Raw genomic sequence first — 14,095 nt, 5'->3', positions numbered from 1 at the left:
CTTTTGTGGATAACATAGTTCTTTAAACATAGGATGTTAGATATGATTTGGGATTAGGTTGACTTGACCCCCAGACTTTTCGTCTCCACATGTAGAGCTAAATGTCAAGTCCCCTTCACCCCCTAGTTGCACGTCAATCACACGTCATGCTGCTGCGCGCGCATCTATGCCAAGTATTATCTTATAGATCCACCTATATGTGACATCATAACCAATTATGTTCCTTTTTACTCCTTATTACACCCATTTTTGGTTACGCAGACAAATCGTCATTTTCCTTATCAATTGTTACGCCTACTGTATTCGCTTCATTGTAATGTATGTACTATAAAAGTCATTTCATGTCAATAATGTATGTACTTCACTTCCTGAACCTCCGTGGTGATGGAACTTGGAGCAACCGATTATAATCGTTCATTGGAATAAAGCCCATTCCGAACCTCTAATACCACGGATTCTGCCTCTCATTTTACTGAGCTATTTTATTATGTTTCCGCATCAAATTAAGTCCCGGTAAAGGAATTTTATTTACCACACCCTCTGGCCATGGCATGTGGGGAAGATGAGAACTAGTTAAGCACCTTCCCTGAGCAACTCATGAGGATGAAGAAGACGGGGGCAGATCTCCTTGGTCGATTCAAATGAAAGCCGCCGGTAGGTCGAGAAGGGCCTGCAAGGATGGATGAATGAATGAATGCAAGAAGCTGCCTCCACTATAGCGCACGGATATAACTCATTACATTAACTGAGACGTTTGCGACATGTTACGATTGGAACCTGAGCACAGAGTTTATTACAAAAGACTAGAGTCAGTGGATCAGTGGGAAGCAACAAATTCTCTCCAGAACGGTACCTACGACATGGAAAGACTCTACTGATATATAGGCCCATTCCACACTAAACTATGACGTTACTTCCCCTCTTGAATTTGTCATCTCATCTCTTCATAATAGTCTGCTGTGGCTGATTTACATAAACATACAACATTTCTCCTTATTCAAATATTCGAGAAGCAGAAAGAAACTGTAAAGGGAGGCGTTGATGGAGGTACAGCATGTAGCCGCCGCGCATGAAGAATACGATTCTGTGTCGATCCTTCAATATTTGTGACTCTGTGTCTTCGGTTAGTTGATGTTGTCTCATTACTTGCGCCTCTGCACTACCCATCTCCCGTCAACCCGCTGTGATGGTTGCCGACGGCTAGGAGATGCAGAGGACTTCTTGAGATCCTCAAACCTTCGTTTGAGGAAGCAGAAGGCCACGGTGAGTCCATACACGGAGCTGATGACGAGTGCGCTCAGGTAGACATAAAAAGCCACACCAAGAACTCCATTCAGGTCAACTGGAAGAAAGAGAACACATATGAGTCTGACTTTAGGACTACAAATGGTTTATCTGTATGACTCAGGACTGACACAACACACATCAGTTTGACCTTTGGGTTACACATGGTTTATCTGTATGACTCAGGACTGAGAGAACACACATGAGTCTGACTTTAGGGCTACACATGGTTTATCTGTATTACTCAGAACTGTGAAAACACACACAAGTCAAGAACTTAGGACTACAAATGGTTTATCTGTATGACTCAGGACTGAGAGAACACACGCGAGTCAAGAATTTGGGACCACAAATGGTTTATCCGTATGAGTAAGGGCTGGGACAACACACATGAGTCTGACCTTAGGGTTACAAATGGTTTATCTGTATGACTCATGACTGAGAGAACACACATGAGTCAAGAATTTTGAACCACAAATGGTTTATCCATATGAGTAAGGGCTGGAACAACACACATGAGTCTGACCTTAGGACTACAAATGGTTTATCTGTATGACTCAGGACTGAGAGAATACACATGAGTCTGACCTTAGGACAACAAATGGTTTATATGTATGACTCAGGACTGAGAGAACACACGTGAGTCAAGAATTTAGGACCACAAATGGTTTATCCATATGAATAAGGGCCGGGGCAACACACATGAGTCAGACTTTAGGACTACAGAAGGTTTATCTTATGACTCAGGACTGAGAGAACACACATGAGTCTGACTTTAGGACTAAAAATGGTTTATCTGTATGACTCAGGACTGAGAGAACACACATGACTCTGACTTTAGGACTACAAATGGTTTATCTGTATGACTCAGGACTGAGAGAACACACATGACTCTGACTTTAGGACTACAAATGGTTTATCTGTATGACTCAGGACTGAGAGAACACACATGAGTCTGACTTTAGGACTACAAATGGTTTATCTGTGTGACCCAGGACTGAGAGAACACACGTGAGTCTGACTTTAGGACTACAAATGGTTTATCTGCATGACTCAGGGCTGAGAGAACACACACGAGTCAAGACCTTAAGACTACATGGTTTGGTTTACTGACAGAATATCGAACACACCAATATCCTGTCACACACATATAGCGTCAGAAATATTGTTGTCAGAAATATTGTTTTCCTATATTTATAAAGGTAAGAACAAAAATATCGAAAACATATTATTTGCAATAATATCATTGAAAAAATGACAAAAATACAGTTGTTTGCATGAATGTACAGTTTAAAATAGTAGAATTAAAAACCTTTATTACATAACCATAACATAATTTATATTACATAAAATTAAGCAACATTTAATAATAAAAATAAGTGTATACTTACATAAACATACACAAATAAAAACATATGTGTATGTATGTTTATACATACATATCTATAACAAACAAATAATATTAAAAACATATATTTACATTAAATTCATGTTTTGCATTTTTTTACATTTACTAATATAAAAAGCATATCTATACATCTATAGTTATATAAAAAGAAATACATACAAACAATAATATTACATATTAATAAAAAACGTACTAAACTATGTACAAAATAATCCCACTCAAGTCTGTGCAACAGTAGGGAAAGTGTTGGACATCGGAGGTGGGAAATTTACTAATCCCACTCAAGTCTGTGCAACAGTAAAAAGAAATTCCAGTTCAAACAAAAAACATATGTCAATATCTTTATTGACCAAACATATCAAATATCAATATAAATATTTTATATACAAATTTAAAAAACAAATTCCAAAATAGAATTATTTAAAGCATGTATATATATTTTTAAATTAATTAATCATTTAATTGAAATCCCACATTACACTCCCACAAACATAACAACACACAATAAAAATATAATAAAAACAACTCAATTAACATATTAGATAATTAATAAAATAATTATTAAAACATTGTTACATATTTGTTAATCAATTAAAATTGAATAACTTCTCACTCTATTCCTGCACAAACAAAACAAAACAACATATAACTATGAAACAATTTACATAATTATTATTAAATTAATTATTTAGTTAAAAAGTGATAATTAATTGATAATTAATTATTACCTAATTAACCTCCCACCCCATACTCCTACGAACACAACAACCTGCATCTAAAATATAACATAAATAATTATTAAATAATTTACCAAATTAATTATCAATGAAATATTTAATATTAAATTAATAATTGATGAATTATTACTTGATTAACTTCACACACTATAACCCATACAAACACAACACACTCTCAAAATATCTCAAAAAATATATTATCATCATCACAATTAATTTTCAATTAACTAATTTATTATAAACAGTTCATGAATATTTAACAAATTATTATTATTATTATTATTATGGAGTTTTGTAGAGCGCATGGTTACGCACCCCGGCGTGTCCCCGCGCTAAGAGGAGAAACAAAAAGGCGAACCGTGCAAGAATCATACCAGTGCGGTGCGGAACAGATGTGTTTTCAGTGCTTTACGAAAACTGCTTTCTGAGGATTCAAGGCGCATCTCCAACGGGAGTAGGTTCCATTTTTTTGCCGCCAAAAATCTGAAGGATCTTCCTCCCATTCTAGCCTTTCGAACTTTGGGGATGGTGACCAGTCCAGTGCCCGAGGATCTGAGCGACCGCCCAGGTCTGTAGGGAGTAATGAGATTACAGAGAGGAGTGGGTGCCTTACACGTAATGATGCGGTGGCATAGGCATAGTGCCTTAAAAATAATCCGTTCCCTGACGGGTAGCCAGTGGAGGGATTTTAAGGCCACTTTAGATGATGTTCTTCTTGGAAGCCTCAATACCAAACGGGCAATAACGTTCTGAAGAACCTGGAGACGGTTGAGGCATTTTGCTGTCACACCCAGATACAAAAGATTTGAATAATCGAGTCTGGATGTGACCAAGGCATGAACAAGAGTCTGCCTAGCACTAACTGGGAGTAAGTCGAGAGTCTTCCTAAGACTCTTAAGTATGCCGAAGCAGATTCCGACCACCCGATTAATCTGGGCCGTGAAGGAAAGCTTGCTGTCAAACACCACTCCCAGATTTTTTGCCTGCTGACAAGGTATAGGGGTAAGTCCTAGGCAGTCCGGCCACCATGCCGATGACCACACATTTGGTGCACCTCCTATCACGAGCACTTCAGTTTTTGACCCATTCAACTTCAGGCAGTTGTTAGACATCCAGGATGCAAGCTCCTGCATGCAGGCACTGAAGCTGGATGCAGCGGCGTCAGGAGCTCGTGACAGTGAGATGACCAGCTGTGTATCATCGGCATATGACACTAGTTGGAGATCGTGTCTTTCCACAATAGTGGCAACAGGGGAAACATAAAGGTTAAACAGGGTGGGGCTAAGGGCCGAGCCCTGAGGAACCCCTTGGTTGAGAGAGAACATGCGAGAGTAATGTTCTCCCTGTCTAACCTGAAAACTCCTGTCAGTAAGAAAAGACTGAATCCACATAAGTGCCGAACCAGTGATACCTCCTTTGTTAAGACACTGTAGCAAGGTGAAGTGTGCTACAGTGTCAAAGGCCGCACTAAGGTCAAGTAGTATAAGGGCCATAGTGTGCCCCTCATCAGCCCCTTTCCTAATGGTCTCAGTGGCCAAAAGTAACGCAGACTCAGTAGAGTGACGGGCCCGAAAGCCGAACTGAGTAGCGTGAAGCAGATTGGCTTTGTCCACAAAAGCCATAAGTTGGAGATTGGCCACCTTTTCAGCCACTTTAGCCATATAGGGTAGGAGTGAAATGGGTCGGAGATTATCCAGCCTGTCCCAACTAAGGTTGGGTTTCTTTTGGATCGGAAGTACCACAGCCTGTTTCCAGCTTTGAGGTACGCTGCCGAGGCCAAAAGAAAGGTCCAAAACCTGTCGGATGTAAGGTTCAAGGATCTCAATACTCCCTGCCAGAAGCTTAGGAGATGCCGGGTCGCGTGGGGATCCTGACGTAATTGATCGACATAACCGCTGAAGCTCTTTCGAGGAAGGAACAAGAAAGTTAGTCAAGCTGTTTGTTCCTACATCGACTGCTTTACTCTCCCTGAAAGCTGTACCATTTGTTTTTCCTCCCGAGAAGGTGGAATAGATAGTGGCCACTTTGTCCGAAAAGAAGGCAGCAATGCGATTGCATGAATCTTCCGAGACCAGTAACGGGTCAGTCAAAGAGCCACAAACGGCAATCTCTTTATAAATTTTAAAAAGCTCTTTAGTGGAGTTATTGGCATCAGCTATTCTGCCAGAGAAATAGTTGGTTTTGGCACGCCTAATTTGGGTGTGGTATTCTCTACGTTTAGCGATATATTTCTGTTTTGCTTGATCCAAATAAGCCAGTCTCCACTGTCTTTCCAGTTGTTTACAATCAGCTTTCATCAGACGTAGTTCTTTAGTATACCATGGGGCGGATTTCTGACATCTGCTATGCGGATTCTTATAGCATAGCGGGGCAGTATCATCTAGGGCCTTGATTATACGAGCTTCTAGTTTCTGTGATGCAGATGTAGCATCCACACCTCCTGGATTCCCATCCTTGGTAAGAGCAATGTCAAACTTGGCTTTAGAAAAAGCGGTCCATTTGCGACTCATATATTTAGAGTTAATGCTCTTATAGTTATAGCAAGGAGGGATGCTTAGTGTAAAGGGCACCAGAAAGTGGTCAGACCAAGAGAGTGGAACGGGGGGGTGAATTTCAATTTCTTTCCAGTTCATAAAAATCGGATCCAATAAATGTCCTTTTTGATGGGTGGGGGCTTCAGATTTAATCTCTAATTGAAGAGATTGTAATTGCTGACTGAGATCAGTAGCTCCTTTGTCCAGTGGGTCCTCCCAGTGGATATTAAGATCGCCTAGGAGCATAAATTTGTCTCTGCGTAGAGCTGTCTCAGTCAGACTCTCAATAAGGCTATTAGAGAAATGAGTGAAAGGGCCTGGAGGACGATAAATCAAAAGGCCCTTCAATACGTTTCCATCATTAACCTTAATGGAAAAAGCACCCGCTTCACTGTCGGCAATGTTCAGTAGTTCAAGCTGGCAGTATAGCGGATTTTTATAAACTATGGCTATTCCGCCACCTCTGCCCACAGTTCTATCTAAGCGTGACATGGCGTAGCCACTAGGTAGAGACGCCACTATGTCAGGCTCAGAATCAGAATCAAGCCAGGTTTCAGTAAGGAATAATAAATCCAACTTATGGTCTATGAGTAACTCATAGATGTCGAGACTATGTTTTCGCAGTGACCTAGTGTTCAGTAATCCGCATAGGAGCCTTCTATTTATAATCTTACACGCAGGGTCGATGCGCCAGTTGTAATGACACTTATTGCATATGGAAGTACCTTCTGCCTTAAGACTGTGAAGACAAGCTTTATCAACAGGCCGGCAGAGGGCATGGAGTTGCTGGGCGCTCCAGCAGATAGCAGGGCTTTTTTGGACAGGGGTTATGGCCCCTGTCCCCGGCCGGCCGCGGACGGGCGCAGACGGGCTTGCCTTTGGCGCGCCTTCGGCGCGCCAGCGGCGCGTCCGCTGCGCGGTCGCGGGGGCATCGTCCTAAATAGGATCTCGCTAGAAGACTAGAGCGCTACCCTCGCTGCTCCCAAGATGGCGGCTCTGTGTGAGCAACCGGGACTCACGGACTGTGCAAGAATGCTCCGACCAGCCCAAAAGTGCAAAATAGCAAAGAGAAGTCTGTAGCAACAGGTAGGGTGACAATTTAATTTTTAAAAGCAGTAATTTGTAAAAACAATGCTAAATAGCCTCACAGCGTCGCGCAATCACACTAACACCCGGCTCAAGCCTCAGGTGTCCTCTAGCGCGGTCGCGAGAACAGCGTCCTAAATAGGATCTCGCTAGAAAGACTAGAGCGCTACCCTCGCTGCTCCCAAGATGGCGGCTCTGTGTGAGCAACCGGGACTCACGGACTGTGCAAGAATGCTCCGACCAGCCCACAAGTGCAAAATAGCAAAGAGAAGTCTGTAGCAACAGGTAGGGTGACAATTTAATTTTTAAAAGCAGTAATTTGTAAAAACAATGCTACACAAATATACTTTTTTTTATATAGTTACACAATAACATCATGAAGCAGAAATATCATGGACATAAATATTGATTTTTAGGTAACAAATGATTAGTTGATTAACTTCCCAACCTATACCTTAACAAACAATCCAATCCGCACCTAAAATATAACTTACAAAATAATATTATTACACAATTTATAGAATTAATGATCAATTAAATAATTAATATTTATTAAAAATGCATGATTCATTAATTATACATAATTAACTTCCCACCCTGTACCTCACAACCTGCTACAACCCTATAAATTACTATTAACAATTAAATAACAAATAATAAACAACTTAAATTAATTTTTATATTATTAACAACACTCATACAAACAATATACAATTAAAACAGGAACTAAAACACATACCAATAATTTAAAAATGATATTTTGCACAATATTATTGCCAACGACATTAAAAACACCGATATTAACAATATTAGTTACCTAAAAATCAATATTTATGTTCATGATATTTCTGCTTCACGATGTTATTGTGTAACTATATATAAAAAAGTATATTTGTGTACCTTGATCTGTATGGCTCGATATTTGTCCAAATAGCCATAGTTCATCTTTATAAATGATCAGTCATGACAGCTGCAACTCACATGAACGAACACTGTGAGGAGACTCATGAACCATGAGTAGCTAAGGACAGTTTATTTGGTGATCTTTACCCCTGTGACTACAGCAGACTGACCAATGAGAAAACCCCTTTAACAGAACCAATAAAGAAAAGTCTTCTAGAGCAATACAGCTGGTCACAACTTACAGCCCTCCCTAAGCCACCTACCAACCAGGTGATTGGGAGCGTAGGTGCGGCCATAATTTACCCCAAATTCCCTGTTACTGTTAATCAGAAATATTGTAACGAGTACCCCAGCAACCTCACGCAGTCCACACCCCTCTCCACTAAAATGCTTCATTCAACCGATGCAGCACAACTTGTGTGCTACTACGCATGTGCAGATGGATCCCTACAGGGACGCCAGACGTTGAACAAAACTCCCAGCCGCAGATTACAATCCCAACAGTAGTTGAACATCACGATATCACGACCTCAATGATAGTCAGATTCGGTCTCGCCCGCTGCGGTGGGCTACATTATTCGAACTTTTATCCTCTCATCCTTTGGACGTTGTGAGCCTCTGTGGCTTTGCAACACATCTCTGGCGGCGGGGAGAGGACCCTTCATCATCCACCTTTCTTTCTGTAACACCAAAAATGTATTCCTTTTCAGTTTATTTCCGAATGCTGGCCGCCCTGCCCTCCGATTGGCTCTGTAGCCCTGTTGGGTAAGTCCAGTGGTATCTCAATAGTTTGGTCACCGATTCATTCATAATAGTCTTTCATGATATGATGACACTTTTGAGTAAGTTTACTACTTTTTGGTACTCAAATCTGCAAGTCTGTTGTAACTTACACTTTTTTAATAAGCCCAGCACTATACCTGGCCAACAATTGGTCCTGCAATCCCCTCCCATTGAAAGTAACAGAGGTAGGGACGTGAAATAAAACATCATAGGAAATAACGTCAAATTATATTCAATTATTTAAAATAGTTTAGCATATAAATAAGTACAAATTAATGTTAGAAAAATGTATACAAATTGTAAATACTTATTATTTAATTATAAAATATTAAATAACCTATTTTGACTTTAAAAAATGATGTTGTTATATTATTTTTTTAATTTAAAATAAGTTGTGAAATCTTTTTAACATTAAAACGTACTCAAGAGCATAAACTTAGAAAAGTAAGTGCAGTTTGTGAATCAAGCACTCTGTGATGCCCGGATGAAGGGACTCTCTATCACCTTCCTCCATATGATACGAATGCGCACATGGACTTTGCATGAGCGGTTCTCAATGTCTTCACATTTGTCGAGGAGGTGTCGTGTTTGCATCTCCAACATGGAGACGGTCTTCATCGTGAGCTGATCAGTTTCAACCAGCCTTCGGGCAGCTGTTCATTTGCTTCCACTCTCTCATGAGGTGTTTCACATCTTACCTGAGGTCTGAGAGGTCCTTGCAGATGTCAGATCATAGCTTCCACCAGAGTCTTATCAATATCTTCTTGGAGGTATCCATGCACAATGAAAGACCTTCTCTAGTGACGGCCGATGATGGCTTGGACACTCTCATTAGACCTTCGCTTCCTCCCCTCCAGGTGTCCTCTCTGTGCTCTTCTGTGCAGTCACTGCTTGCTTCTCTATGCACTGTCTCTGGGGTCTTCCACTAGATGCATAGGTACATTTCCCCATGGAAGAATGTCTGCCCATCACAGACGGCCACCCCCTCGCCTCCTTAAACATCGACGATGGGCTGGTCACCTGTCTTCGCAGGGCAGCAAAGCTAGGTGCACTCTCTGGGTTTCATCAGGCACCGGTGCGAGTGGTCTTTCTGAAGCCTTACTGGCCACCCAGAGCTCACAGGACTGTTTCATAGAGCGTCGCCCAGGGTATCCGAATCTCCAATCTATAGAGAACAAAACTTAGGACAGGAAATAGAAGCAAACCCCCACGCAAGAGTAATTTAGAGCGCTGTAAGCTGCTCGCACATCTATTATCAAACAAACGGTCACTGTTTGAACTGAAAGATCCCAGGCGCCAGGAGGATCTCTGGGCAGTGGTGGCCAGTGTGGCTTGGACCCTTGGGCACAGAAAGAAGTGCCCCCTGGCCTGTGCTCGAATTATAAAATACAGCAATAATCAGGGTTCAGTGGGTCCATCAAGTATCTGGGCCCCGCTGCCCCTGCACCTGTTGCACCAATGGAAGCTATGTCCCTGGCCCTGGCAGACACTTGTTTCTTGGAACAGTGGGAGCCCTAGAAATGAAGGGTGGGCTCTCCCATGAAATAACTGCCCCCAAAAAGTCTGCCTCAGTTCTTCAAAAGTCATTGGCTTTCTTTGTGTGACGTTCATGCATTTGGTCCCACAGTATTGGATTTAAAATATAATTTTAATGCATTGTAAGAAAAATGTTTTTTAGTTTACAAACTGCACTTTCAGAGGAGATGACTTATAATGGAAAATACAATTTCTGGAGCTTTTTCTCCATAATACTACCCTAGGTTGGATCAATTGCACTGGCGCGCTCTTTGCATTTAGCGCGGTCTCCAGAATTGGACGATTATATATGGGATTAGGTATCCCATGACAAGTCACGGATGAGTTTCAGGACCATAGAGAGGAATGAGGCTGAAGGCTATGTTCCTTTATTAGATTATGGAACTGCAAGGTGAATCGCAATATCCTTATCATGGTTGGCAGGGGGTACTTTATTCCTAATAATACATGGGCACACCATCAAATTTCCCACAAACCACTTACCTTCTTTATATCCAGCTCTTTTGTATAAAAGAGAGAGAATTTTTGCAAACTTGAGAAAAAAACTGAATCTCTGAAGCAAAATTTAACACATCAAAAAAACTGTGAAATATTTGTTGCAAGAAGATATTAGAATCAGTCTAATCCAAGTCGGTTTTTGAAAAAGGCACCCTAGCTTGAAATGTATAGAAACACAACACTCAGAAAGAATATAACTCTTCTATAATTACCTAAGGAGTGCGAAAAATAAACGTGCTGTCATAAATATTTCCTTTCTGGTTATTACTCTCATTCAGCTTGAAAAGCAGAGGAGAAAGAAAGGAAGGACACCTTTCCTTTTCATTCTACAAACATCTGCTTTAATTATGCTTTGGGACCTGACCTGCCTTCCCCCTCGGCTGCTGGCTGTCAGCAGGCCCTGTGATGTCAGAACTCAACAGTAATAAGTTATTCTAAGATTGTCCCTGGAAGGGTTTATATACCTTGGACTTTATATTACTACTAACTCAGCAGCTAACTTAGAACGTAATGTTAAGCGTATCCTTTTTAATTTTCAAGAAGCTGTTAAGAGGTGGAGGAAACTCCCTCTAACGATCATGGGCCTGGCAGCTGTGTACAAAATGGCCACACTCCCACGGTTGCTTCATATCTTGCAAAACTCCTATTGCAAAATTCCAGCGACCGTATACACAACCCTTAATAGCGAACCCCGCTTGCTTCTGTGGGATGGGGCCCAACCCCGTATAGCGCTACAAACATTACAGCGCAACCCAAACAACGGTGGGTTGGCCCTACCAGATATCAGGGCTTACTATAGGGCGGCTCACCTCATTATAATTACCGAATGGAATCACACACCAAGAAACCACCCCACCTCCATGCCGGAGAGACTGCGATTTAGAGACCGTACACAATTACATTACCTTTTTGGTGGTAAAGGCTGTAGCCGTCTCCTCCCTGCCACCCAACGAACAGTAGAGGCGTGGAAACACGTGAAAAAGCAAATGAAATGGGATAAGAAACCCACAAGGGAAACTCCTTTATGGGAGAGAACTAGATTGAAGGGACTTGGAAAGCTGAGAGGTTTCAAGCAATGGGTTTTGATAGGAATCTCCAAGGTGGGTGATATTATGGAAAAAGATACCTTGGCCCCGTTCACCTCGCTCCAAGCCACTTATCAACTTCACCAGACTCAATCCTATGCTTATCTTCGGCTGCAACATGCCTGGCGAGCTGAAGGATTAGACGTGGAGACGCTTCCGGAATACGCCCCCTTAGAAGGCAGACTCCTACAGGAAGCGATCCGAGCCAAGCCATCTCATTAACATTCAAAACACAAATGAACAATATGCCTGACACACTAGGCCCACTTCGCACTAAATGGGAACTCACTACTGGTCCGTTAGAGGACATCGACTGGGAGGCTGCCCTTATGCACCCACGTGAAGTGGCGATTAAGTTATGGCTGCTGCTTATAAAATACAAAATCCTACGTAGGACCTACTTTGATAGAGCGAGACTACACGCTATGGGTAGGGCGGATCGCCTTAGATGCCACACAGAACGAGGTACCTTTATAAACACCCTCTGGGAACGTACCAGGATTCAAACGTATTGGAATATGGTAGTGCAGGAATTAAACAATATACACGATACCTCTTACTGGGAATCCCAACTGAGGGGATCTCCCGCAACATACGCTGATGTTGGTTAACCTGGGATTGGCAGTAGCTAAAAGAGATATAGCTCGCTACTGGGGCGCACCCCGGCTCCCTACACTCCAGGAATGGAGAAACTGTCTGAATCTGTACATGGTAGCGGAGAAAGTGATGTATGCGGCAAAGGGGTGTCCTCGAAAGTTTCGCAAGATATGGACTCCATGGTTACAGTGGTTTGGAACTAGGACCAGAGGGAAAGGGGCCAGATCTGGCATTGGGAGAACTGGGAAAAGAGGCTTAAAACCTGTATTGTCTGACCTATTGTGGGAAACGCTGGTTGACTCTGCTGTGACCCTCAGCACATGTATGTCTGTAACACTGCGAAATCTGATCGTGCCCTCTTCCAGAAGAAGTGTCTGCCTTACACCGACTGTCAATATCTGTTGATTGCTTGGTCTCGTGCACTCATCATTTTATTGTTCTTATATGTCAATGTTTAAAAGCAAATCAAAATTAAAATATATATTTTTTAAAACAGTAATAAGTTATTACAGTTGAGTTCAGAAATCTTTTCTTTATAATCGGTGACTGGGTGCGTCACAAGTCCCTGATTACATATGGGATAAAGTACTCCCTGCCATACATTATAAGGATAGTGCAAGTCACCAAGGAGTAATATGACCATATAGAGGAACGAGGTCGAAGGCCGAGTTCCTTTATAAGGTCATGGAACCCTGAGGTGACTTGCACTATCCTTGTCATGCAGAGCACACTTTATTCCTTATAATACATGTCACACTATCACCTTTCCCACAAACCACTTTAATACTTGGCGCGCAGCTCTTTTACATGGAAGAGGGCATATTTGCAAACATAAAGAATGAAAATAGAATCTCTAGTGCAAAAAAGGATGGAAGATCATTGTTGCAAAAAGATATTAGAGAAGTTTAATACACGTATGATTTTCTTTAAAGGCAGAGTAGAAACATGCAGAAATGTCCTAACCTTTCCATCACTACCCAAAGAGTGCACAAAATAAACATGTTGCAAAATGCTGCTTGTCACTGTACAGCTATAAAAACAGAGCAGAAAAATTACGATAAACTTTTATTTTGTCCTTATGCTCCTTGAGCTGACCTGCCTTTCCCTTCAGCTGCTGGGTGCGGCAGCTGGCATTGTGATGTCAGAATGGATTGTAATAATTTATAATTGTTTAGTTCTGACGTCAATTCTTTATAATCAATGACAGAGTGCATCACAAGTCGTCGACTATAAAGTCACTAGAGCTGGGTTTTTTACAGGGATTGCAGAATTGCAAGTAATATTTATACCCATACTAAATCAGGCCTTTAGGTCTGGGATCTCTTAAATGCGGCTTTGGTGAACCACTAGGGGGCAGCAGAACTCCATGGATGGTGCCAAACACGTTCAATGTTATTTGCCTGCAAACAAAGGGTGAAAAGATCTGTGTCCCGGATTTACTACGATTTGGTGAAGCCAGTGCTGCTGCTTCTCCCCCGATTCTCTCACTGAAATATGTTCCCTCCTCCGGGCCAAACCCTGATGGTTCCTCCTTCCTCAACCTAAGCTCATTCGAATATCATTTCCAGTTCATACCCCCTCACTGCCCCCAGCTCCCCAGATCACTCCCCTTGTGCAGTGGTCTGTGGCACAGCACGGGCAGCG

At 41.8% G+C, this 14,095-nt stretch overlaps 1 protein-coding gene across 1 annotated transcript in view; it reads right to left on the bottom strand.

The window, feature by feature from the left end:
• Positions 1-617: 617 nt before the first annotated feature.
• Positions 618-14,095, bottom strand: part of LOC146783028 (immunoglobulin kappa light chain-like) — a 71,891-nt gene continuing 58,413 nt past the window's right edge. Inside the window, exon 5 of the mRNA XM_085637601.1 lies at positions 618-1,342. Coding sequence (XP_085493727.1) covers positions 1,143-1,342 — 200 coding nt within the window. The 3' untranslated portion in view covers positions 618-1,142. The remainder of the gene's footprint in view (positions 1,343-14,095) is intronic.

The sequence above is a fragment of the Triturus cristatus genome, chromosome 12 (assembly GCF_964204655.1).
Source record: "Triturus cristatus chromosome 12, aTriCri1.1, whole genome shotgun sequence".
NCBI classification, from domain to species: Eukaryota; Metazoa; Chordata; class Amphibia; order Caudata; family Salamandridae; genus Triturus; species Triturus cristatus.
This window is presented reverse-complemented; position numbering and strand designations above follow the sequence as displayed.